Source organism: Microtus ochrogaster, chromosome 16 (genome assembly GCF_000317375.1).
Source record: "Microtus ochrogaster isolate Prairie Vole_2 chromosome 16, MicOch1.0, whole genome shotgun sequence".
NCBI classification, from domain to species: domain Eukaryota; kingdom Metazoa; phylum Chordata; class Mammalia; order Rodentia; family Cricetidae; genus Microtus; species Microtus ochrogaster.
In genome coordinates, this window is record NC_022018.1 from 45,001,937 (window position 1) to 45,026,777 (window position 24,841).

At 44.8% G+C, this 24,841-nt stretch overlaps 2 protein-coding genes across 3 annotated transcripts; both read left to right on the forward strand.

Moving 5' to 3' along the window:
* The first annotated feature begins 5,439 nt into the window (after nucleotides 1-5,439).
* Pak1ip1 (PAK1 interacting protein 1) lies at nucleotides 5,440-14,962 on the forward strand. Its single transcript, XM_005355072.3, has 10 exons — nucleotides 5,440-5,793; nucleotides 8,623-8,785; nucleotides 9,230-9,350; nucleotides 9,425-9,499; nucleotides 10,122-10,174; nucleotides 11,085-11,230; nucleotides 11,314-11,411; nucleotides 13,338-13,437; nucleotides 14,258-14,381; nucleotides 14,487-14,962. Exons 1-10 carry the CDS (start codon nucleotides 5,710-5,712, stop codon nucleotides 14,678-14,680), a joined length of 1,158 nt encoding a protein of 385 aa, XP_005355129.1. The 5' UTR covers nucleotides 5,440-5,709; the 3' UTR covers nucleotides 14,681-14,962.
* Nucleotides 14,963-16,260: 1,298 nt separating this feature from the next.
* Nucleotides 16,261-24,126, forward strand: LOC101988441 (transmembrane protein 14C). Of its 2 annotated transcripts, none has more exons than XM_005355074.3 (6): nucleotides 16,261-16,383; nucleotides 17,167-17,221; nucleotides 17,681-17,757; nucleotides 19,156-19,257; nucleotides 22,466-22,553; nucleotides 23,662-24,126. In XM_005355074.3, exons 2-6 carry the CDS (start codon nucleotides 17,199-17,201, stop codon nucleotides 23,711-23,713), a joined length of 342 nt encoding a protein of 113 aa, XP_005355131.1. In that variant the 5' UTR covers nucleotides 16,261-16,383; nucleotides 17,167-17,198; the 3' UTR covers nucleotides 23,714-24,126. The 2 variants fall into 2 exon arrangements, with proteins under 2 accessions (XP_005355131.1, XP_005355133.1); XM_005355076.3 differs by lacking the exon at nucleotides 16,261-16,383 and adding an exon at nucleotides 16,748-16,766.
* Nucleotides 24,127-24,841: the final 715 nt, after the last annotated feature.

Here is a 24,841-nt window from a genome sequence, read left to right on the forward strand (position 1 = left end):
TCGGGTAATAACCTCTTCTCTAACGTTCTGAAGACTGGGCCTGGTGTCTGTTGATTGACTGTGAACTCCTACCAGCACTAAACTGGCCTGCTGTTAGGGTCACCTGGCTAAACAGATGTCTGTCTGAGTCACTGTTGCTTCCATCAAATTACTTCATCAAATTCTACACAATTCCTAACTCGTGTAGCACTTAGGCTTCAACAAAATGTTGATTAAAGATTCTTTCTTTTAGAAGAAAGACAACCTTACTCCCTTCTCATTTTAGAACGTTTTATAGAAAGACGATCAGAACCATGGCTGCAAATGGATGAGAGTTGAGGCCGAAAACAGGGATGTGGAAACTGAGCATCGCCAAGGGGGTCAGGAAGCAAAGGGAGAGGCCAACATGCCATGTTACATCTACTCAGAGAGATGTCAGGAGCAGAGGGATGAAGCTGGGCATTCTGAGAACTTGTAGGTGAAAACAACAAGGGCAGGCTCAAAAGTAGTGCTTTGTCATTTTCCCCAAACGCAGAACAAACCTAGTTCAGCTGGATTGAACACACAAAGCAAGCTCTCTGTGCCTGTTAGAGCCCGGGGAAGTTGACCGCAATCTTAGCCCAGAAATGCAAGGGTACCAAACAGCTCTGGGCATACAGCTATCTACAACCACACACTCCAAGAATCTAACAGGGGTGCCACTTTTAACGTGGAGAAGGAAGGTGAATGGGTGGGAATATTACACTCTTGCGATTTTTCTGAACAGGGCTAATTTTCCTCCACACTATCTGACTTACCATTGCTACTCCAAAAAGGAAAAGCTGCTGTCCGAAGAGGAATGCAGTCAACGACTGTACTCTAGTTTCTTTTTTTGGCAAATCAAACAAAGCCAGGTCCTCAATAAATATTTACCGGATGGATGAATGAATGAAGGCATGGCTCAAGTGCAAAGAGCTTCGCAATCAATCATTTTAAAGCACAATAAAAATCCTGTTAGTGTGTTATTGATCTCTCAACAGTTGGTTCGCTCCCTGGCAACTTCAGTTTCATACTGAGATTAAGTGGCTGTTTACAGCCTGTTTGGAGGGAACAGGAGGTCTCAGAAGTATGTCCCATTTGAATCTAGTTGAACAGGTATATAATTCGCAGTCATTGGCTTCAGACAATAAGTCCCGCAACCTGAGCTAGTTAAGACGCTGCTGATCTTGCTGGGGGTGAAATAAAAAGCTGGAGCTTTGTTCTCTATGAACCAGAAAGTTCAAGGTCGAGTGTATAAAACACCGGAGCCGTAATTGGCTGCCATTTAGCTGTGGGGCCTTGGAAATATCACTTTCCTAGGCGTGTTTCAGCATTTATAATCTAAAACCAAATTAGGATATTTTACTCTGGGCTTCATTGTTTTTATTTTCGAGTTTTCATTTCTTGATGACATGTAAGTACATAAAAATGTATCTAAGAGTGTAAAATCCAATTTTACTTCACTGAAGCAGTAATCTCAATAAAAAGATTAATTAAATTTTATCAGTTTTCCAAAAATTTAGATCCACAGATTTTCATATACTTTTAAGGAATGAAATACCCTAGACATTTACCAATGTGCCCTTATCCACCCTATACTGAACTTTTGGCTGACACATTCCTATGTCTTCTGAGCCTGGGCTTGTCTGGAATTGTGTTCCTCCCACCTCTGCCCCTTTGTACCAGGTGACAAGTCATGTTTTGCTTTGTTCACATAAACTCTGCTTCACTTCACCAATCTCAATAATTATTTATTTTTATTAAAACTTTAATATAAAGAACTTGCAAATAAAAAGAAAATCACAGTCAAATTAACCAGGTATAAAGTCTCTACACCTCAATGGAACTGCATGTTAGATTTTATACTTTTAAATACACTTTTATGTAGTTACATGCCACAAAAAGCGAAAAATCCATGAGAGTTAAAACTAAAAACACAAGCCAGGAGGTGGTGGCACGCACCTTTAGTCCTAGCACTCGGGAGGCAGAAGCAGGCGGATCTCTGTGAGTTGGAGGCCAGATTGGTTTAGAGTTCCAGGACAGTCAACACTACCAAAGAACCAAAATAACAAAGCCAAAACACCCAACTAGAGAAACAATGACCTTTCTCCCCTCTTCCATGACTCACCTGTCCATTCTTCATTGTTTGCATTTAGTCTTTCCTCACCACCTAATGTTCACCCTTTGTTTCCCTTTCTATATGTTATACTACACCCACATGCACATTTAATTTTTTTAAGATTTATTTATTTATTATATACACAGTGTTCAGCCTCCATGTATGCCTGAAGGCCAGAAGAGGGCACCAGATCTCATTACAGATGGTTGTGAGCCACCATGTGGTTGGTTGCTGGGAATTGAACTCAGGACCTCTGGAAGAGCAGTCAGTGCTCTTAACCTCTGAGCCATCTCTCAGCCCCCGCACATGTACATTTGTTTACATGTCTGTATACATATACATATTTATATACTATGATCCATTTCCTGAGATTGTGTGACCCTGCTTAATAATATATATTCTAACCCAATCCATTTTCCCTCAAAATTTTATTTTCTTTAGAGCTGAAGAGTATTCCATTCTATACATGTGCCAGATTTTCTTTGATTCATCTGTTGATAGACAACTTGGTTTCTTTGCTATAGTGAATAAAGCAGCAATAAAAATGTTGGTGCAAATGTCTCCGAGGTAGGATTGGAGATCCTGGGTGTATTTCCAAGAGTGAAAAGAAACAGTGGGGTCATATAAGTTCTATTTAAACTTTTTGAAGAAACTCCAAGCTGATTTCCATAATGGCTGTATTAACTTGCCCTTCCAACAGCAATGAGTTAAGGTTTCTCTTCACATCCTCTCCAATATTTGGTGACAGATATTCTGGGGTGAGGCAGTATCTCAAAGTAATTTTAATTGGCATTTCCCTGATGTTAAACACATTAAATGTCCATTCAATTAATTCACTACTCTGTTTCTTGGCAGATTTATTTCCATGGTATCTACTTTCTGGGATTCCTGGTAAATTCTGGGTATTAGTCACTTGTCTGCAGTTAGCTGGTAGATCTTCTCCCATTCTGTGGGCTCTTTGCTCTGACGGTTTCCTTTGTTGTGCAGAAACTTTTATTCCCATGTAGTCAAACCTGTTGATGAGTAGGGACAGTTCCCGTGCTATAGGTGGTCTATGCAGAAAGTTCTTGTCTGCACCAAGAACACTTGGTATTCCATTTTCTCCTAGGTGTTCCAGCATTTCAGGTTGTAAATTCTTTGATCCATTTTGAATTTATTTTTGTACAAGGTTAAAGAGATGAACTAGTTTCATTCTTCTACAAGTAGATATCCAATTTTTTTATCACTAGTTAGTGAACATATTATCTCCCCCACCAAAGTGTGTTTTGCTTCCTTTGTCAAAAATTAAGTGGGTATAACTCTATTTTATTTCCAGGTCCTCTATTCCATTAGTCTGTTTGTACAGCAGTGCCAGGCTGTCTTTATCACCATAGCTCTATTGTATATTAATACGTGGGGCGGTCAGCTGACAAAATGACTCCTGTGGTGTAATGGTTAATGCTCTGGATTCTGAATCCAGTGATCCGAGTTTGTATCTTGGTAGATCCTGTTCCTTAAGGAAGGGACCTAGTCAGTCATCCTTATCAACTCGGATCATGAAACCCAATATAAACGGGCTGCCCACGTTTCACTTTTTCTGGTTATAATACCCCCAGCAGTGTTCCTACGCCTTAGGATTGGTTTGGCTATTCTCTGTGTGTGTGTGGTTCCATACGAACTCTTGTTTTTTCAAAACTCCTGAACTATGACATCACAATTGATGTTGTGTTAAATCTGTAGATTAATTTTGGCAGTACAGCCATTTTCACACCACCGATTCTACCAATCCAGGACCATGGAAGGTTTTCCCCTAACTTTCTCTAATACAGATTAGGGAAATTAATGAAACAGAGATGAAGAACTTCTAACAATTATACTTCCTCTGTTGTAATTTCAAAAATACCCACACTTAAATTTCTTCCACAGCAACTGGTATTTCCCTGGACATAATGAGACAAAGGGGAAGAAGGGGTTTCCAGGAACAACAGATTAAATAAAGCACAGGATTTTGAAACAGTTTTATTCATTTCCTCCCTATTTTGGATACTATGTCTTAAAATGATGATGAGCTGAAGTAAAACACTACAAACCATGTATAGGGAGAAATGAGACTTTCTCATTTGGTTCCAAACCAAGGGGGGCATATTCCTACTTTAGTGGTTCTCGGGAGAAAATGATTAAGTTTAAAAAACATCCTCAGTGCCCGCCTTTGATTCCAGCACTGGGAAGGCAGAGACAGGGAGACGTCTGTGAGTTCCCGGCCAGCCTGGTCTATAGAGCTAGTTCCAGCACAGCCAGGGGCACCCGAGAGCACCACGCTCAGGAAAATTAGCTCTAACCGAAGATGCATAAATTAGTTAACACAAGGGTTTCAACTGGACTGTGTGCGGGCTTGCGAGTGGAGTAGTCCAGGCTGGAAAAATGCAGGCCTTCCCACAACTGAAAGATCATCAGAAACCTCCAAAGTGAAATCGTTTTCCCATTCTCAAGCAAAACCTTAACTGGTTAACTATGTTGACAATTTGTACCTTAGAGAACAAGTGTCTCAAAAAAAAAATAAGTCTAAGCACTTAGGGACTTTATTAGTTCACATGCCTGTGTAAAGATCAGACATAAGCTCTAACTAACTCACCTGCAATAGCGTATGCCCTGACCCTGCCTGCCTAAAACTTATGGAAACCTCAATGTGTGTGTGTGTGGTGGTGGTGGTGGTGGTGGGGTATTATTGCTTCCATTAACCTTTGCTCTTTCCCTTTCATCACTGGTGGAGGAGGTGCACACTAGAGTAAACATTTCTAACATAACCATGCTCAAGATATATTTTTTTCTCGAGCCTAGCATGTGTCCTAACGCCAGCCAGTTTCAGGAGCGTTTAGATCCGAGAACCGTGCTGGCAAGAAGAGCTGCGTACGGCATGGTCTGGTTTGCGGGCTGGACATGGACTGGCAGGCCCGGGCACTCAGTCCAGCGAGGGGACACAGCCAGAGCTCCGACAGCCGGGAGCCCGGATCGATCCCGTGCCGATCCGACAGAAAGGGTCCCAAAGTGCTTTCTGCCCCAAAATGAAACCCGTCGCTTTGCAATCGGAGCCACGGGAAACTACAGAAGGAAAATAGGAGCGAGGAGGCGGCCGGCCTGGGTGATGTGGCGAGACCCAGTGCCCAAATAACGAGAAAACCGCAAAAGGAGAAAACTTAACTTCTGAATCCATAATCACCGCAACACGCCAGGAACCTCAACCACTGACACCCACCGAAGCAGGAAGTGGACCCGCCCCTTTCATAGATGCACCGGAAATTGGGGCTTGCGCGGAGTATTTCCCGCCCACTTCCCAAGGCCCGCCTAGGTCACAGCGTCCCAGGAGTTGCCTGTTTGCAACAACATTATTTTCTCTCTGCTGTGAGACCCTCTCTCTACCTGCGGCTTCTTGCCTCCAGCTCCACGCAGAAGGACAACGTGACCTTCGAGAAGACACTCAGTTGCTGCAGACACAGGCGCCTAAACGGTGCCCGCTACGTGATGACGTATAATTCGCGCGCCGAAGCCGAAAGCGCCTGCCTCCTCTTCCGTCGGCTCCTCACGCCGGCTTGTTTGCACGGCACGTGTGTTGCTGAATGGAGCTGGTCGCTGGCAGCTACGAGCAGGTCCTGTTTGGGTTCAGAGTGCACCGCGAGCCCGCGACGAGTGGCGACCGGGAGGTGAGGCGCCGCGAGCCCGGGGCGGCGGCGGGAGGAGGGGGATGGCCGGGAAGGGCGGGCTGGTTCCCTCCCGGGCCGACACGGCGGCGCCTGCTGTTAATGCTGGGTCTTCGTGGATAGTTGGAGGATTTGCTTGGATAACTGGTAAGCTTATGCCGGGAATCCCTGCTCTCTAGAGACTGAGGCAGGATAGAGAGCTCAAAGCCTGTGTAGAAAGACCCTGCTCTTTACAGAGTAAAGGATTTTCAGAAGGAGATATCTACTTGTTATAATAAGTAAAAATGTCTATAGACGGAAACGAAAACGTTGATCTCAGTGTGGAAAGTTGGAGCCAGGGTAAGGAGGTAACGAAGAGAGGATAGCTGATGCTTGCAGGAATGCATTTGGATGGGGAGGAATGACCTCATTTTTTTGCCTAATAAGGTTGAATGTTGTCAACTCAAAGACATGACACGTGGTTGAGGGGATAGATAGGTTGCTTTTTTCACATCTGTTCGACGTATGTATTGAAATATGTATTGTGCCCCATAAAAAATGCAGTTATGTTCATTCAAAGGAAGGAAAACTTAAAGCAACCTCGGGGCACGAAAAAGCTGGCATTTGAAGCACATATACAAAAACGAGGTGTCCATTTAAGATGACAAAAACGTTAGCTGTTCAAGGTCTAACGTAAAAGTAACTTTACCATTCCCTGAGTTTCTGTCCTAATGAACAAAATACTACGTCTGGATTGGGATCAAGAAAGTAATACAAATTCACCATTTATTGTGAATTACCGGTAGGGTGAAAAGGTGCCAGAGGTGTGGTTCCTGCTCTAGCAACCCTCCTGATTAAAGGGCTGGCAAACAAGAAAGAGAAATACTTGGTGTGTAGCGCAGTATGAAATTTACTTTTATTAGGTATGAAAATAAGGTACAGATCATTGGCAACACAGTAGTCAAACAGAAAACAGGGCCATATACAAGACTAGGAATGTGATCTCCTAATACTCCAGATGATCACTTCTGAACAGTTCCACTTATCACCCACAAATCCATTCTGTTGGGCACTTCCTTGGTGTGTTTTCTTTGTAGTGTACTTATTTCCGATACACAACAACCCCGACACAGATTCAGCCATTCTCATTTACAGACAACAATTGGGAGGTTTCTCACAGGGCAAGACACTTTATAAATACAAGTCAGGGTCCACCAGGCGCTTCCCAGGCTTAAGGTTTTCACATTACCAGGTGCTGCTTCTAAATCTAGCCAGTAGCCAAGGTGACCAGTATTATTTATGTAATTTGAAGAAAGAAGTAGTACTTTGATGTGAAACTTGCATGGTTAAGTCCGGTGGCTCATGTCTGTACTCAAAAGGCTTAGGCAGGAAAATTAAGAGTTTAATGTTTAAGCCAGCTGTCGTGGCACATGCCTTTAATCCCAGTACTCTGGAGGCAGAGGCTGGAAGATCTCTCTGAGTCCTGGGGCAATCTGGTTTGAATAGTGAGTTCTAGGACAGCAGTAACTACACAGTGAGATCCTGTCTCAAAGGAAAGAAAACAGAGAAAAAAGGATAAAATTAGCCTGGCTTACACAGTGATTTCAAGACTAGCGTGGGGTTACATAGGGAGAACCTTTTTTTTTTTTTTTTTTTTTTTTAAAGAGGCTGGGTGGGCTGGTGCACACCTTTAATCCCAGCACTCGGGGAGGCAGAGGCAGGTGAATATCTGTGAGTTCAAGGCCAGCGTGATCTACAGAGTGAGTTTTAGGACAAGCTCCAAAGCTACAGAGAAACCCTGTCTTTTTTTGTTGTTGTTGTTGTTGTTGTTGTTGTTGTTGTTTTGAGACAGGCTTTTCTCTGTGGCTTTGGAGCCTGTCCTGGATCTAGCTCTTGTAAACCAGGTTGGTCTCGAACTCACAGAGATCTGCCTGCCTCTGCCTCCCAAGTGCTGGGATTAAAGGCGTGCGCCACCACTGCCCGGCGAGAAACCCTGTCTTGAAAAACAAAAAAACAAAACAAAAAGGAGACGAGGAAAGAAAGAAACAAACTTAGAAGTAAAGCCACATGTCCCAGGCATGTTGTGTCTTGAGTCCACGGAGGACTGTCTACTGCTGTAGTTCTTTAGGACGACAGTGATTCACCATAGGCATCTTCAAAAAGCTTTGCTGGGGGTTTTGTTTTGTTTTCTTTTTCCTTCCTTGGTTAATAACACTTTCTACACAGTTTCTTCAATTCAAGAGTATCGTATGTGTGCGCATGTGTTCTGTACTTTGTACTCATTCAATCACGTCTCTCAAACTGAAAACCATGCAGTAATAAGCACCTGGTCCCTGAGTCTCATTATTAGCAGTTCTCAAGGACTCGTGGTTGGTACTAATGAAAATTTACCCATAGGTCTTATTTTTCTTTATAGGGCTTACCCTGTCTTCATCTCTGTGTGATAAATACATCACATTCATTTGTTTTGTATTTCTTTCCTCGAATACAGACCTCTTGGTTCATTGTTATTTCTACCGAGCATATGTAATAGACTAGTTACATAGATATCAATTAGAGAGAACAGGCAGTTGTTACTGGAAGTATTTCTCATAAAAAGCCGAGCATTTAAATGAATTACTGATATTGGAAGCCTCTATGTAAGTCTCCATTATTGGGATCTGGAGATATGCTACCAATCTTAACTTACACTCCTTATTCAGGTCTCCAGTCATTTTGCTTTAATCTGTGTATTAATACCTAGTTTTTCTCTGTTTGCAGGATACACTGGTTGATTCTGTAGATTGTAGAACTGTATTTTCAGAGAACTGTGATGTGACTGTGGTGTTGATCGTATGTTTCATTCTGTCTTAGACATGGACTCCTGTGGCTGACTTCACTCACCATGCCCACACTGCCTCCTTGTCGGCAGTGGCAGCCAACAATCGCTTTGTGGTCACCGGGAGCAAAGATGAAACAATTCACATCTATGACTTGAAAAAAAAGATAGAGCATGGGGCTCTGCTGCACCACAGTGGTGAGTGTGTCTTTGTCACTACTGCTATGAAAAGACACCATGACCAAAGCAGCTCTTACAAATAGAAAGCGTTTAATTGGGGCTAGAAGAGCAGCCAGTGGCTTTTGGCCCCTGCACCATCTCTCTAGCCCCTAAAGCTGTATTCTTACAGCTTAGCATACACAGAGACTCTTGAGTTTAATTTTCCAGAGGCACCAAAACAAATGAAAACTGTTTTGCTTTTGTTGGAAGAACACGGATTCCTTTCCCCACACTTTTAAGGTGTAAATCAGTAGTGCCAAGGCACTGACTTTCCCTGCTTTCCTGGTGCTAGGGGTTCACCCTGGGTCTTGTCTGTGCTAGGCAGAGCCGCTTCCATACTGCATTCATCCTCTTGCACTTCCAACCAGACATAGAATTTGTGTTCAAAGTCAATATGATGGTTGCCTGTCTTCCTTTTCATAGGCACTGTAACTTGCCTAAAATTCTATGGCACTCGACACTTAATTAGTGGTGCAGAAGACGGACTCATCTGTGTCTGGGACGCAAAGAAATGGGAATGCCTGAAGTCCATTAAAGCTCACAAGTGAGTCGCTGTGGCCCTATTGGCATTCTTACTGTGCCAGTCAAGCAGAGGGCTAACTATCCCTTTCCTTTTAGAGGACATGTGACTTTCCTTTCTATCCACCCGTCCGGCAAGTTGGCCCTGTCTGTTGGTACTGATAAAACATTAAGGTAAGTTATAAATTCCCAAGGGCATCTTTACTAATGTATCTTGTACTTAGCAATACCAAGATACTTGTTATTGGTCCATATTGGTCCAAAGTTTCCAACAATTTTAAGTTGTGATAACAAGAGCAAAGCAGAAAGGAAGTCAGCAGAAACTATTTTGTAACACTGCTGTAAAAATGATCTATATTGACCAGGCAAGATGGTTCATGCCTTTAACCCCTGCCTTTAGGAGGCTGAGGCAGATGGATCTCTGTGAATGAGGCCAGCCTGGTCTACATAGCAAGTTCCAGACTGACACCCTGTAAAAAAAAAAAAAAAAAAAAAAAAAAAAAAAAAAAAACCAAAAAAACAAAAAAAAAAAACAACAGCCCATGTTTCTGTTACTATACGGTGATTGGGGAGGAGAGTGACCCTGGAGAGAAACGGGTGACTAGTGAAAGTGCAGTTGACAACATTTTTAAAGTGTCAGGAAAGGAAGGAAACATTTGTTGATACTGCTACAAAGTAAAGGGCAGCTGCTTTTTAAGTCTATAGTCTGTAGTGGAATTGCCCTGTGTGGAGGCCTGTTGTGCTTTTTTTTCCCACTTAGTGACATCATGCTCTGAACAAACCTCCTGTTTTGCAGAACATGGAATCTTGTAGAGGGAAGATCTGCTTTCATAAAAAATATAAAACAAAGTGAGTATTTTGTACATTTTATAATAACCAGCTAGACTATGAATGTTCACAGGTACATTTCTTATATATTGATTATTTTATGTGTATGAGTATTTTGCATCCATGAACGTCTGTGTACTGCTTGGATCCTTGATGCCCTTGGAGGTCAGAAGATGACATTGAATCCCCTGGAACTCAAGTTACAGATGGCCGTGTGGGTGCTGGGAATCAAGCCCAGGTCCCCTGGAAGAGAAGTCTATGTTCTTAACTGCTGAGCCATCTCTCCAGCCCCCTTTTAAAAAGATGTATTTGGTTTTTATTTAATGCGCCTGAGTGCTTTGCTTGCATGTAGATATGTGGGCATGTGTGCCTGGTGCTGTTAGAGCCAGAAAAGGGTGTCCATTCCCCTGAACCACGTGCTGGGAAATGAGCACGGGTCCCCCTGCACGAGTGGGAAGAGCTGCTAACACTGAGCCATTCCTCCAGCCCATGGTCTCATTCTCTGTCCGTGTGTGTACATGTGTACTTCCTGATCAGATGGTGGTGGCTTCTGAGAACAAGTGTTTCACGTTACTTTCTCTTCTGTGTTCGCTCTGGGTTCTGCCACACACCGGTGATCTTTAGGACTCAGTAGTTCCTTAAACTGCATTTGCCTACAGTTTACCTTCTGAAGTATGTTAGGGATTTGTTTTGAGATTACAACCATTTCCCCTTGGGAAAAATGCATTTTTTCTTTTTTTATTATTTTTTTTTTTTAAAGAAAAAAAGTCTTTGTAAGATGGGGTAGGGCTGTTGAGACAGAGTCTCATATAGGCTAGTGTGATTTCAGAATTGCTGTTGCTGAGGCTGGCCTTAAACTCCTGAATTCTCCTTTCTCTACCTCCCAAGCACTGAGGTAGCCCGGTGAGATAAAGATGGTTTTGCCCTACAGATGCTCATATAGTGGAGTGGTCCCCAAGTGGAGAGAAGTACATAGTGGTTGTACTGAATAAAGTGGATGTCTATCAGCTGGACACGGCGTCCGTGAGCGGCACCATCACAAATGGGAAGAGAATCTCGTCGGTCACGTTTCTTTCAGTGAGTTCCGGAAAGCAGGGGTGGAAGTTTTGAGGTGTCATAATTTCTGGAGATACTCAGAGTATTGTTTTTCTTTCTCTTAGGACTCTGTCCTTGCAGTAGCTGGAGATGAAGAAGTTGTAAGGTTTTTTGACTGTGATTCCCTAGAGTGCCTCTGTGAATTTAAAGCTCATGAAAACAGGTATATTTTTCTTTTCTAAAGCAGTCTGTGTCTTACTGAATGTCAACAGGCAATAACTTCATAAATCTGTGGGTGCATGTGTGTCTCTGAATAACACCAAGGGGACTCAGACATGTCACATGGCTGTGATGCCTGGCATCTAAGGAGATGATGGGAAGTGTTATTATATCCCTGGATTTCATCATGCAAGAGGAGGGAAGTGACTGCGACAATAACTCTTAGGCCGGGCGGTGGTGGCGCATTCCTTTATTAATCCCAGCACTCGGGAGGCAGGGGCAGGCGGATCTCTGTGAGTTTGAGACCAGCCTGGTCTACAGAGCTAGCTCCAGGACAGGCTCCAAAGCCACAGAGAAACCCTGTTTTGAAAAACAAAAACCAACAAACGAAATAATAATAATAATAAAATTACTCTTAGACATGGAGCCTAATATCAAGCATATTTGAGCAAAGCAAAAGCTTTGTTCTCGACTACTGTTCTTCCTTTTCTTAATCTCTTTGCCCACTGCCCCCTTTCCCTGCAATTTTCTTTCATAGGAAAAATGAAATAACATTATCGAGCTCCATCTCCAAGTGTTTGGTATATGTATATAAGGGGGTAGATATGAGTCTCAGAGTAAGAGATCATTAACTTGGCCAGGATCATTCCACACTTAAGTAAGGGAGCTCTCCCAAATCCAGGCCAGCTGATGCTTGATGTGCTGCTTTTTTTTTTTTTTTTAAGTATAATTTTGAGAAAGGCAATAGCATACAGCATTTTACTCCAGTGTAGTTCATCAGCTTGTTCTTCCATGTCTCAAGTAAGCCTTAAATCTTGCTTTCTGGGAATGGTTGTTTTGAGAAACCTGTCTTTGTAAACCTTCAGTCCTGCAGTTGGTGTACAGTGTTTTCCCCCGGTATTAGGAAGTAAAGTCATTTTAGGAAAGCCGTTTCTAATGTATTCACGACAGTTCTACTTCGCCATTCTTTTTCCGTGATGAGCAAGACATTTGGGAGCTTGGGCTCCCATGGCCCACACTGTAGCAAGGCGAGGTACTTTGGCAGATGCTCTAGCTTCCTTCCCAGCCTGTCTTGTTTACTTAGAGAAAACTTGAAAGGCTAGCAGGTCAGTTAGGGAGCCTATTTGTAGAGCCACCTCAGGACCAGCCTGAGCTCCGTTCTTATACCCAGGTACTTCCTCCTCCGTGGTGCTTTAATTATTATTGTTTAATTGTGTGCTGTGTGTCTGTGAGGTGTGTATGGGGTGGGGCACCCACAGTGTGTGGAGGTCAGGACAACTCTGGGAGGCGATTCTTTCCTTCCACGTTTATGTGGTTCTAGAGCTTGAACTCCGGCCTTACCTAGCAGGTGCTTTTACTGACGGAGCCATCGTGCTGGCTCCATCCATGTTATTTTAAAGTAAATTATAGTTTTGAGGTTTTTAGGCCTGGTGATGGCATGGTTTTACTTCTATCTGAAACATCTATCTAGCAGAAGTGGAAGGTGAATGGTCTGTTGGGCAATAGCCACAATCCAGAAAGAAAAAGGCAGCTTAGACTGGAAGTAGTGATTGCCCTGGAGTTGGAGAAGTTTGTTTTTCTCTTCCTCTTGGTGAGCCTGAAGTCAGCATCTTTCCTTTCTGGATATGTAGTTGGTTGGGTTAACAGGCTTCATCTTGTACATCCTCATCTGGATTGTAGGACCTAGGAGGTGGCGTGAGTGTTTGTACCCGTCCTTGCAGTTTGTTTTTACGATCCAGTTGGTTTTATCCCATATTTGGCCTGAAAATAGCTCACTGTTCGATGGGAATGTGCAACACTTGTTATATCTTAGCTTGTTTATGGACACTTTGAAAACACTTGAAACATTGGAAAGCAGGAGACTGTTGTAGTTTTATGATATCACACCCTCTAGAAGAAATGATCTCTGGCATTAATGTTTCTATCCTAGGGTAAAAGGCATACTCAGTTTTGAAATTCCAGGACACCATGTTCTTGTCACAGCATCAAATGATGGTTTCATCAAAATGTGGACGCTTAAGCAGGATAAGGTCAGTGTCTTCCCCCAGTGTCAACACACTGGATAGTACTATATTAAAGTATTACTTTAACAGTCTGTTTAATGAGATTCATAAAACATAGATCCTTAGGCTTTTAAAATCTCTTCCAGTCATGGTCTATATTGGTAGTTTTAAAGTTAGGGTTACTGCAGAGCTGCCTGGAGGCTTTGGGCTGGTTAAGATTGGGTCTCAGACCTATTGCCCTTCTAATCCTTTTAATGTGCCTTGCTTTTTTTGTGTCGTCTTTATCTTTTAAAAAATACTAGAGAAAAAAAGATTGCCATTACTAAAAACAGTTTGAAAGATCTTGATCAGTTATGGAACTACTACTAATTTTGAACCAGATAATCAAACACTGATTTCCTTTCTTTAGTCTCCTTTCTCTCAGTTTAGTATTGTTTATTTTCAATTCTGCGGGTGTGATTTGTCTACGTAAGACATCACTTGTGTCCTTATAATTTTCTAGTTTGAAGACATTGACTCTGTGAACAGCCTAGAGAGATCAATTATAAACCACAGTAGTCAGCAACCTCTGATATTGTTATCGTATGCCCAGGAAAATCCAAGCTCGCGGCACCTGACGGGTGATGTTATGAAAGACATTGCTGGGCAGTGCTCATGTAAACCCTGGTGGAACATGTCTGTGCATGGGAACTGTGATGTGTGGAATGGTACACTCATCCTGGCACTGACTGAAACATTCTTTAGTGGTACATAATGGTATAATAAGACTTCAACTAAGATTATTTCATTATGGAAAAAGAGGAAAATTCCTCTGGGCTAAGTATAAGGTTTTTCCCTTCTGTTTCAGAAAGATCCCCCATCTTTGCTGTGTGAGGTGGACACTGGGGCCAGGCTGACGTGTCTTGGAGTGTGGTTAGACAGAGCGACAGATGGAAAAGGGAGTCTTCCTCCAGCAACAGAGCCTTGCCCTGGTAAATTAAGTTAACCATTTAAAAGATTGAGCAGTCTGCTCCTTCCTGAGTTGTTAAAACTTCACTTGAGAGTGAGAAACTTAATGTGCTATTTCTTGTGTTTAGTAAATAAAGAACCCAAAAAGATCAAAAAGGAATCTGGTGATAAGAATCAGGAAGAAGAAACATCAGAACCTAACTTAAAGAAGTCTGGTTTAACCGGTGACAGCAAGAAGCCAACAAAAGGAAATAGCCCATTGTCAGCCAAGAAGAGGAAAATGACAGACGTGTTGGAAAAGAAGAGAAAAAAGAAAATATAACTTACATGGAAAATCTCAGACATCTTCTCCCCAAGAGAATGTCTTCTTGACAACTTCTCCTTTTCAAATATCACACCTAACTTTCCCGTGTGAGATACAAAAGGATTTTCTCATTCGGGAGAAAACGTGTAGCCTAAAACTGAGCCACTTTTAGGTGGCACTTTGTTTTGTTAAACAGAAACTATTTTTGGCAGATGGCATTTTATTATATATTGACATATGTGGTCATTGTAATGTACACTTTTTACTGTTCAAAGCAAGTAAAGATGTAAAACTACTGTATTTAAAATGATCCAGAGTTTTTACTGTATGTGGTGGTGCTTGGGATCACGCCAAGGGCCTTGCATGCTAGCAAGCTTTGCCTGTGTACCGCTAGCACCCAGCACCTTCTTCCTTGTGCAGACCTGTCAAGTCTTCACGAGAGAGGATGAAGGGCTTTTCAGATAATTCTGCTTCTAAGCAGTGAGTGACAATCAAATTGAAAGGCAAGCAAACAACACTTCTCAATTTCCCATCTTTCAGAGCATCAAAATAGCCACCCACTTATGCTAGTCTAAACCAGTCTTGGCTCACTTCCTTGTTGCCATGACCAGACACAATCCTCTGCTTCATAGGGTCGGTATAGGGTTACCAAGATGTGCCAGTGTGTGTAGGTACCTAATGACAGTGACCTGTTACTACCACCCTCATCATAGGATATATTTTGTCAAGTGATGGCATACACCTTTAAAGTCAGTGCTCAGAAGGCAGAGGTAGGCAGATAGTTTAAGGCCAGCCTGGTCTACATAGCAAGTTCCAAGATAGCCAGATCTACCTACTTACCTACGTACATACATAACATTCATAAAAAAAGGACAGCTCAATAGATGTCAGTTGCCTGAATGTCTTGATATTAAAGGATGGGAAGCCCCAAGGGCATAATTTAAGTATAAATCAAAAGAAGATGGCTTGGTGGTGGGTGAGGGTACTTGCCACTCTGGTAAAAAGACTAAGAGTTCAACTCCAGAAGCCCAGTTGTGGAAAGATAATACATGCACTCCCTCTCCCAGCCCGACTTAAAGTAACATCTATGATAAGTTTTATTTTTATTTTATGTGCATTGGTGTTTTGCCTTCACATATGTGTGAAGGTGCTGTGGGAGGAATGGGAGTTAGACACAGTTGACAACTTGAAGGATTTTCTTCCTTTGGTACCCTGGATATTTTTCCAGCTGCTGTCTATTATTGCTGGCTCAAGCAAGGTATGTGTCCCAAGGGCTTTTATCCTGAGGCATTTATGCAGATAAAAACATTAGATGTAAAAGTTTGATTTAATAATAGAGACACTGGCTACTGATTTTGAGTGTTGTCTTGATATTTCTCTTTGCTAAACTAAACCCCTCCAACTCATCCTCCCAATGGCAGCTTATGGGCCAGGCACTGCACCTCTTCCCTGCCTCGAAGCTGGGACCCAGACCTGGAAGCCAAACCCACCTCTCCCAAGAAAGCAAAATACAACGGGCCCGGAACCAAGCCCCGCTCCTCTCCCGCCCTAGGTGTCGCCCATCCTCTCCCCTAGGCTCCGCCCATCGTCTCAAGCCCCGCCCTTCCCGCCCGGACGCAGCGCGCGCGCCGTGACGTCTGCAGACCCGACTCTGGACCTGCTTCCCTTGCTGTGCGCTTGCACGTTCGTCCTTCAGCGCAGGCCTCCCGGTTCCGATTACGGTGTGTTCTTACTTTGTTCCTTTTGCTACTCGGGAATTGTTCCGCACGCGGCCGCCCAGCCCGCAGGCGCGGGGGACTCTCCGGTGCACCCGCTGCTGAGCTCGCTTCACCGGCCCGCTCTCTGCTCCTCTAAAACGTTCTTGAACTCGGCGCTTTCGACTCTCTCCTGACCCGGAGGTTCCCAGCCTTCCGGGAGTGGAGACCCAAACGCGCCTGGGCTGCTTCGGTGCTGCAGAGGGTTGTTTTGTGAGAGAGCAGGAGTTAGTTACTTTGTCGGCGTGTGGAGCCCAGTGCAATTGTGACTCGGGCTCCCGGGCATTTTCTTGTCCCTCGCTCCAGCCTAGCAGGAGTTGAGTGTCGGATCCAAGGGTTTCTAAAAGTTTGTAAGTTGAGTGTTGACATCTGTGAGGAAGCAGCGTTCTGACCCTCAGAGAGGATTAGAAGAGTTGAGGCATGGGCCTTTTGGTTTCTGATTTAGCCACCACTCAATTAACTGCTGAAACAGTCAGCTGTGGACAGGTACTAAGCAGGAGTCCTTCTGTGAATCTGTGCTATAGCGAAGGTTGTAGAAATACTTGGTGCCTCTCCAGCACTTCCGTTCATACGGAAGGAAGGCTTTACCCGTTAACCCAGTTACCTTCACCGTTGCAGCTCTAGGGCGACCAGAGGCTGTGTGTGTGCCCCAGGACCTGTTTGCACCACTACGGAGAGCTGTACTTTGAACTCATTTCTTTCTGACTACAAGGCGTGAGTGTTCTAACTGTTCTGACCTCTCCCCCACAGGTGCAGGCCTGGTGTGATCTCCAAAGTGAACAATGCAGAAGGACAGTGGCCCACTGTAAGTGCCCACTGTGTGGGAATAGAATCACCCAGAGCTTCTAAAACCAGAGCATGTGACAGGAGCCTTCAGCCTACCACAGCCTAGGGGCAGCATGGGTTGTGGCATGATCCATGAACTAGTTCCCTTTGACCTGGATTTGAATCGAATTCGACCTCTGGCTAGTTCTGGCATGTCACCCAGCCTCTAGTTCTGCCCATACAGTAACAAGATTTGCTAGAAATGACTTTTTTTTATCCCTGCCAGTGATTTTAAAAACCATGTTTGTTTAACATAGTTTAAGATACACAAGTGTCATGTTGCATGTCCAGGGGTCAGAGGACAGCTTGTTGGAGTTGGTTTTCTCCTTCTGCCCTGTAATCCAGTCAGACTCGGATCGCCAGCCTAAGCTTCACACTGTGATTTTTGTGCTGTGTTTTAAACTTGGTTGTCACTGGCTTCTCCCTTTTGCCGTTCCAGGGTGCCTTTACATTATCTTGGCTTCGGCTATGCAGCCCTGGTTGCCACTGGTGGGATTATTGGCTATGCAAAAGCAGGTAAGCCCTTCCTGTTACTCTTAAAACTGTCAGTGATTCCAGTGAAATGGGGGTCCCCAGGGTCCTTGAAGCCTAGTTTTGCTCGACTTGGCTTTGCTAGGCCCCTGAGTGCAGCTTGCATAGTCAGGCTCCTGGCTCTTCCTGCACTGGCCTTGGGCTATCTGGGTAAGTTGAGCCAGGCATCTTTTTTCTTTTTTTTTCTGTTTACAGATAGGCAGAGGTGGTAGTGGGTGGTTGTTATCACCTTTTGCCATACACCAGATCCCAGTGCGCTGTCAGCTCCTCAAGAGGGAAACCTTGTCTCTACGCAGTCTGTGTTATCTGTTTAACACCAGCCTGAAGCCAGGGCCTTGTGTGGGTTAGACAAGCATTGTATTGAGTCCCCCCCTCCTGAAGGAGCGAGGGCTGGGGTGTGTAAAAACTGACCATCCTGTAGCGCTTGCACTACAGGAACCAGGCTCGAGACTTAAAATCACACGCGCACACAGACAGACAGAGACACGAGGACACATGTCATTCTTGATACAAGAATGCCCCTTTTCTATATAATCATGAGCGATCTCTCAGAGATCTGTAGTTCCTGATCTCGCTGAGGGCCTCCGCTTGTAAAGAACACAGTCCGCACTGCGTGGAGGCTACACTGTAGCTCCCGTGCTGCTACAAGTTGGTACGCAAGCCAGGAACTGGGCTGAGAGCCTTAAAAACACAGACAGACGCAGAGAGAGATAGAGATATAGACACGGGTCACTCTTGATACAAGAGTGCTGAGTTTATTGTGCCCAGGAGCAGCTTATATAGGGTTCTGGCCACGCCCCAGCTCTCGGGCTCTTTCAGCTGCAGACCCACCAGCCTGCCATCAGGGTCTCGTGCTCCGAGCAGCTGTAGGCTGCTCAGAGCCGAGGAAAACAAGCCGCTCACAGGGAATCCAGGGTCCAGGGGACCACAGCCCCCAATAGCTCCCAACAGGGATGGTAAGATCCCATCTTCTCTGGTAGACTCCCCTCTTTTTTTTTTTTAAAGATTTATTTAGGGCGGTGGTGGCGCACGCCTTTAATCCCAGCACTTGGGAGGCAGAGGCAGGCGGATCTCTGTGAGTTCGAGACCAGCCTGGTCTACAGAGCTAGTTCCAGGACAGGCTACAAAACCACAGAGAAACCCTGTCTCGAAAAACCAAAAAAAAAAAAATAAAAAAAATAAAAAAAAATTTATTTATTATGTATACAGTATTCTCAGTACTCTGCCTACAGGCCTAGACTCCCCTCTTCTGGGAGCCCTGTGGCTCTAAGCCTTGGGAACGCTCTTTTGTAGTTTTACTCTGGAGGGGAGGGAAGTCTCGTAGATTCCGTCTGTAATGTGTGACATTACAACCCAGATGTATGCCTGTTTGCTTCTCCCCAGGCAGTGTGCCGTCCCTGGCTGCCGGACTCTTCTTCGGGGGCCTCGCAGGCCTTGGTGCTTACCAGCTGTCCCAGGATCCCAGGAATGTGTGGGTTTTCCTAGGTAGGTTTGCCTCAGACTCTGCAGCTGTGTTCTGTTTGGTTCTGACACGCTGGTGGGCAGGTGTGGCGAGTTCTTTTTCCTGCCAAGTCACCTGCTTCTGCCAAGGTCTAGGTGGGGCTCACGGTGGTGAACCTTGGGTCGTTGCCCTTTCATATACAGAATGCAGAAGGGTTTTATACCACATGGATTTAATTTTCCCGGTGAGATGTGTTTTAAACAGTGTGTGTTAACTGCTGAGCTTTCACACTCAAGACAGCTTGCTTGAAACTTAAGAGAAATCTCACACATCCCATGAGGCCCTGAGTCCACGTAGCCTTTTCCCCAGTTGAGCGTCTCTCCCCTTTTATGGACAGTTAATTCTGTCAGACACAGACCTTGCCTTTGGGGAGCATTCAAGTTCATTGGGAAGTCAGGTAATTGTAACGCAGTGCCTGTTCTGTGTGCTACAATATGGTTTGCGAGCCATGCAAGGGGCTGGAGATTGAAACACACAGAGACACGGGTCATCCTTGAAACAGGAATGCCCCCTTGAATCAAGAATTCCAACTTTATTGCGTTCCAGGGCAGCTTAGGTAGGATCTCCTTGACCAGTGGCCACTCCTTAACTCTCAGCTGCAAGCCCACCAGAAATTTCACTCCGCTGTCTTATGCTTAGAGCAGCTGCAAGCACAGAACAAGTTGTTTGCTCAGAGCAGCTGCAAGCTTAGGAAAACAAGCTGTTCACAGGAAATTCAGGATCTGGGGGTCCACAGTCCCCAACAGGTAATGTGACTCTGTGGAACTGTAGACAAGTGCCCTGGTGCAGCCCGGGTTGGGAGGTGGGTGTGGGGGAGATGATAGCCTCTCATAGTGACCTTTGACACGTTTTTCTCCGTCTCCACCCTGGTGCTTGCTTTTGTCAGGGGCGTGGCACCTGTGTGACCCATACCCACAGTGTAAGAATACGGGCATCTCTAACCCTCCCAGAGGGATTTCCCCAGCTGTTGGAGTAGGAAGCGAGGCCAGCTGTGGGCAGTCTGAGGACAGGATACGCTGAGCTCCTGGTTTTTCCGAACAGCTTCCTCGTGGTTTGGAGTGGCTGGTAGACCACATCCGCCTCTCTGATCCCAGCGTTCTCCCTTCAGGTGACCCCACGAGTACTTGACTGAAAGGAGCCACTGATGTTGATTACAGCTGTCAGCTTCCAGGCCATCCAGTTTCCCGTTTCTCTCCCTGTCCAAGGCAGCTCTTCTCTCAGGGCTCTGGCTCCTGAACTGTGGACTATCTAGGGTCTGCCATTTATTTAGAATTGCTCCTATTGCGGGCTCCCACACATAAAGCTCCCATGCAGTCACCTTTGCCTGACTTAGAAAAGGAAGGACCGCTGGGCCTACTTCCTCTTCAGTCACTGGCTTTGCCCTTCCCTCTCAGAAGCTTCTCATCTCTTCCTCTCTCAGACATCATGGATGCTCTTCAGTCTCCATTCTCTTGACCATAGAATGCTTACGCCCCCCCCCCCCCGTCTTTCTGACTAGCAAGCACCTCTGCTTAGGGCCTGGCTCTTCTCTTGGCAGCACCATTGAAGGTCATGCCTTGTTTTCAGGACATGAAGGAAAAGCTTCTCTGCTAAATCAGCGGTTCCCAACCTTCCTGATGCTGCGACCCTTTAATGCAGTACCTCATGTTGTGGTGACCCCAACCATAAAATGATTTTGTTGCTACTTTCTAACTAATTTTGGTATGGTTATGAGTATTGATGTAAATATCTGATATTGCAGGACCCACTGGTTGAGAACTTCTGTGCTAAAGCTCCTCATGCGTGCAGGTGTTTCAGCACATCTGCCAGGTCCACTGCTTTCACAAGCACCCAGTCTTCATGTGTTCAGCTTTGGGGTGCTCTTGCCCTCGGCCTCCAGCAGTGCTGTCTTTGTCCCCGTCTCCATGGCCACCACCTCCCTAGTCCTATCTCTCTACTACTAGGCTGTGTCTGCAGCTGCATCATCTTTTTTATTTTTCTTTCTTTTTTCAGATTTGGAGACTAGTATAAGTAGATGTTTCCTGTCCTGACTGCTTGGTCCCAAATAATCACTAAGAGGCTTAATACTAATTACAAATGCTCAGTTGATAGCTCAGGTTTCTTACTGGCTAACTCTTACATTTAAGTTAACCCATTTCTATTAATCTATGCATTGCCTTGTGGCTTTACCTGTCCTCCAGCACGTCTTCCTGTGCAGCTGACAGGCATCTCTATGACTCCACCCTCTTCCTTCCCATCATTCTCAGTTTGGCCTTCCCACCTAACTTCCTGCCCAGATACCGGCCTGTCAGCTTTTTATTAACCAATGGGAGTAATACATATTCACAGTGTACAGAAGGATTATTCCACAGCAGAGTCTTGTTAAGTTGTCAAGGCTGTCTTTGAACTTGTGGCCCTCCTTCAGTCTCCGTGGAACTGAGACCACAGACACACACCACCTGCTCTGGTTGCCGATAGTGGCTAAGTCTTTGCTTCTCTAGTTCACCCTTCCGTCAAGTTCCTGAATCAGCTCCCTGCTCCCTGTCAGGTCGTGTGTGTAGCAATCATTGTAGAACAGATTAGACTTTGTGTGTGATTCTGTAAGCTAGCTTGTATCTCGAGGCTCAAGCACCGAAAGGTCGTATTGTTGAATGCAGTTAGTCTCTAGCTTAGCAAATGCAGTCAACGTTTCTCTGCCAAAACACTTGATAGCCAGCCTGTAGGGTAAAGGAACTGCACGGTGTTTTTGAGGAGGTGGAAGTAAAGCATGGGTTTTTGCAGAAGAGTTGTGGAAATGAGGCCTTTCTGGCAGGCTTGGGGAGGTCACTCTGTCACCAGACAACACCTGACAGCCCTTTGCGGTAGGGGTGTGTTCACACCTCGAGGGGCCAGGAAATAGGTTGGAGACCTAGGGTGGATGTAGCCTTCAAAGCTTCATTGATCTACCTCTGTCCACTCCATAAACTCCAAAGGAGTGCCCTGAGATGAGAACCAAGCACTCAGAATATCAGCTTCAAGGAACAGTCCAGAGTCAACTAGAGCAGAATGTGGCCAGTATTTGTACTTAGACATGACTATTGTGGGCAACAGTGAAGCTCCGTGTTCTCCCCACCCCCACCATTATTGGGTGAAGTCTGGACCTCGAGAAGGAGGCAGGACTTCACTCCTCCCCTGCATGGAGGATGTGCTGACTGTTGGACTTCTCTTTTTCAGCTACATCCGGGACCTTGGCTGGCATTATGGGGATGAGGTTCTACAACTCCGGGAAATTCATGCCTGCGGGTCTAATCGCAGGTGCCAGGTACTTGCCTTTCCATTACTCTTCACCCAGACTGTGGTTGGCTTTTTGCTCAAGACACTTCATTCGGTCAGAAATGTGCTCACTTCAGTGTGCCTGATCCTAGACTTCAACTCCCATTTTTTTAGAGGGAGTTTTCTCCACACGTGGAAAAGACGAAAAAAGCCTTCGTAGTTGATTTAGGACTTAAGTATATTCATTCATTGTAGACATGATCTTGAGTTTGCTCTGTGGACTGCCCTAGACTCCACTACTAATGTCACAAGCCTCTAAGCAAACCCCTGGGTGTGGCTGTGTGAGACTGTCCGTGTTGGTTCCCTGTTTGTTTGTTACTTGAATGTCCCGTATTTAAAAGTTTTGCTAAAACGAAATTTCTTTTACTGAATTCCATTTTCTTTCTTTCTTTCTTTTTTTTTTTTTTTTGGTTTTTTTTTTGGTTTTTCGAGACAGGGTTTCTCTGTGGCTTTGGAGCCTGTCCTGGAACTAGCTCTGTAGACCAGGCTGGTCTCGAACTCACAGAGATCCGCCTGCCTCTGCCTCCCGAGTGCTGGGATTAAAGGCGTGCACCACCACCGCCCGTCCTGAATTCCATTTTCTATTTAATTGTGAAACTGTCTTAAATTGACAAGTTCTTAAGTATAATAAACATGTTCTGGAGGAAGGAGAATTAAAAAAAAAAAAACAAAAAAAAACAAAAGCAACAACAAAATCTGTCTCAGGAAGATATAAATACTTTGTCTTTGGGTATGTTTATGCTGTTAACCAAAGTCTTAAACACTGGAAAGAAAACAAGGCCAAGGTCACAACACTAGACTGGGAGGCAGGAGACCTGCCGTTAATTGGCCAACCCTGTGACTTCTGAGGCTTTGTTCTCTCTTCCCCTCATTTCCTCAGCTCTTCCAGATTATTGGCATTGGTCTAGGGGTATCGTGTGCCCCTGTGAGACTTCTGTGGTTTTTCTTTGCCTCCTGGAAGGAGATGTTTTCTTCCAGACTGCTCTACTTCAGCTCCTCCCTTCACACACAGTTGAGCGGGACCTGCAGCCTTTGATCCTTCGAAACAACACTCACCTGTATGTCCTTAGCCTGATCACTTGTTTTTCTTTGAACAGTTTGCTGATGGTTGCCAAGCTTGGAATCAGTGTGTTGGGTTCTCATCCGTAGTAGCCACACCTGCGCTTGGGCCCCAGAAGAACTGAAACTCCCCACATGTCCACATTTACAATGTCTGAAGAAAAAAAGTGCAGCGTATTTACATATTCTGACATTTTACAAATGTCCACCGAGCACGCCGAGGTGACGGTGAGCTTTTGCTGTTGTAACTGGTCAGGGGTGGCGAGCGTCGAGCCTGAGAGCAGATGCTGCCTTCGTGCAGTTTCGTTCTTGTGTGATGGCATGTCTCCTTTCTGGACCAGTAGACAAGGATGTCAACATGGGGGGCCCCAGAGCCACAAGGCCTGCCCAGAGTGTGTGAAATCTCTCGGTGACATTTGTGATGTGGGATCTTTTGTATAGGTCTGCTATGAAATCATGTTCCTGTCAAATACCAGTGAAAATAAAGTTTGCTATTAAGAACACTTCTCGGGTGTTCTTTGTTGGAGTGACTGGGATGTTGCCTGAGATATGGAGAGCAGGACAGTGAAGAGCCATGAGGGGATCCGTGAGCATCGTACTTAGGGATTCCCTGTTTGGAATGACCAAGGAGTGTTATTGTTTGACTGGACGTTGTCTGGAAGCTTGTTTTAAAAATAATTTGTGAGCTGGGTGGTGGTGGCACACACCTTTAATCCCAGCACTTGGGAGACAGAGGCAGGTGGAGCTCTGTGAGTTCAAGGCAAGCCTCTGGGCTACAGTGTGTGTTCCAGGACAGGCTCCAAAGCTACACAGAGAAATGCTGTCTCAAAAACAAAAGAAAAAGAAAAGAAAACCCCAAACCAAAATACACAAAACCCTTTGGGAATTTCTAAGGTAGGACTGTCATGCAAACAGGGACTTAACCTCACACCTGCTCTTAAGTGTCTTGGAAGCAGGCTTAGTGTCTGCAACTGCAACCTCCCGTTGTAGCCTGAGCTACCTTCCTCTGCTCACTGCCTTGTCTCTGCCTTCCAAGTGCTAGGATTAGAGATGTGCCTGCCATCCAGATCATCCTTAAATACGATTCTGAATATCTGCACTATGTTTATAATAGAGGGTATGTCTTGACATGCATGTCTATTTATTTATTTATTTATTTATTTATTTATTTTTTGGTTTTTCGAGACAGGGTTTCTCTGTGGTTTTGGAGCCTGTCCT

Coding starts and splice junctions, on each gene's coding strand:
- Pak1ip1 (XM_005355072.3), top strand. CDS start 5,710: ATGGAGCTGGTCGCTGGCAGCTACGAGCAGGTCCTGTTTGGGTTCAGA. Junction 9,351..9,424: donor AAGTCCATTAAAGCTCACAA/GTGAGTCGCTGT, acceptor CTTTCCTTTTAG/AGGACATGTGACTTTCCTTT. Junction 11,412..13,337: donor TTTAAAGCTCATGAAAACAG/GTATATTTTTCT, acceptor TTTCTATCCTAG/GGTAAAAGGCATACTCAGTT.
- LOC101988441 (XM_005355074.3), top strand. CDS start 17,199: ATGCAGAAGGACAGTGGCCCACT. Junction 17,758..19,155: donor TATTGGCTATGCAAAAGCAG/GTAAGCCCTTCC, acceptor GCTTCTCCCCAG/GCAGTGTGCCGTCCCTGGCT. Junction 19,258..22,465: donor GAATGTGTGGGTTTTCCTAG/GTAGGTTTGCCT, acceptor TCTCTTTTTCAG/CTACATCCGGGACCTTGGCT.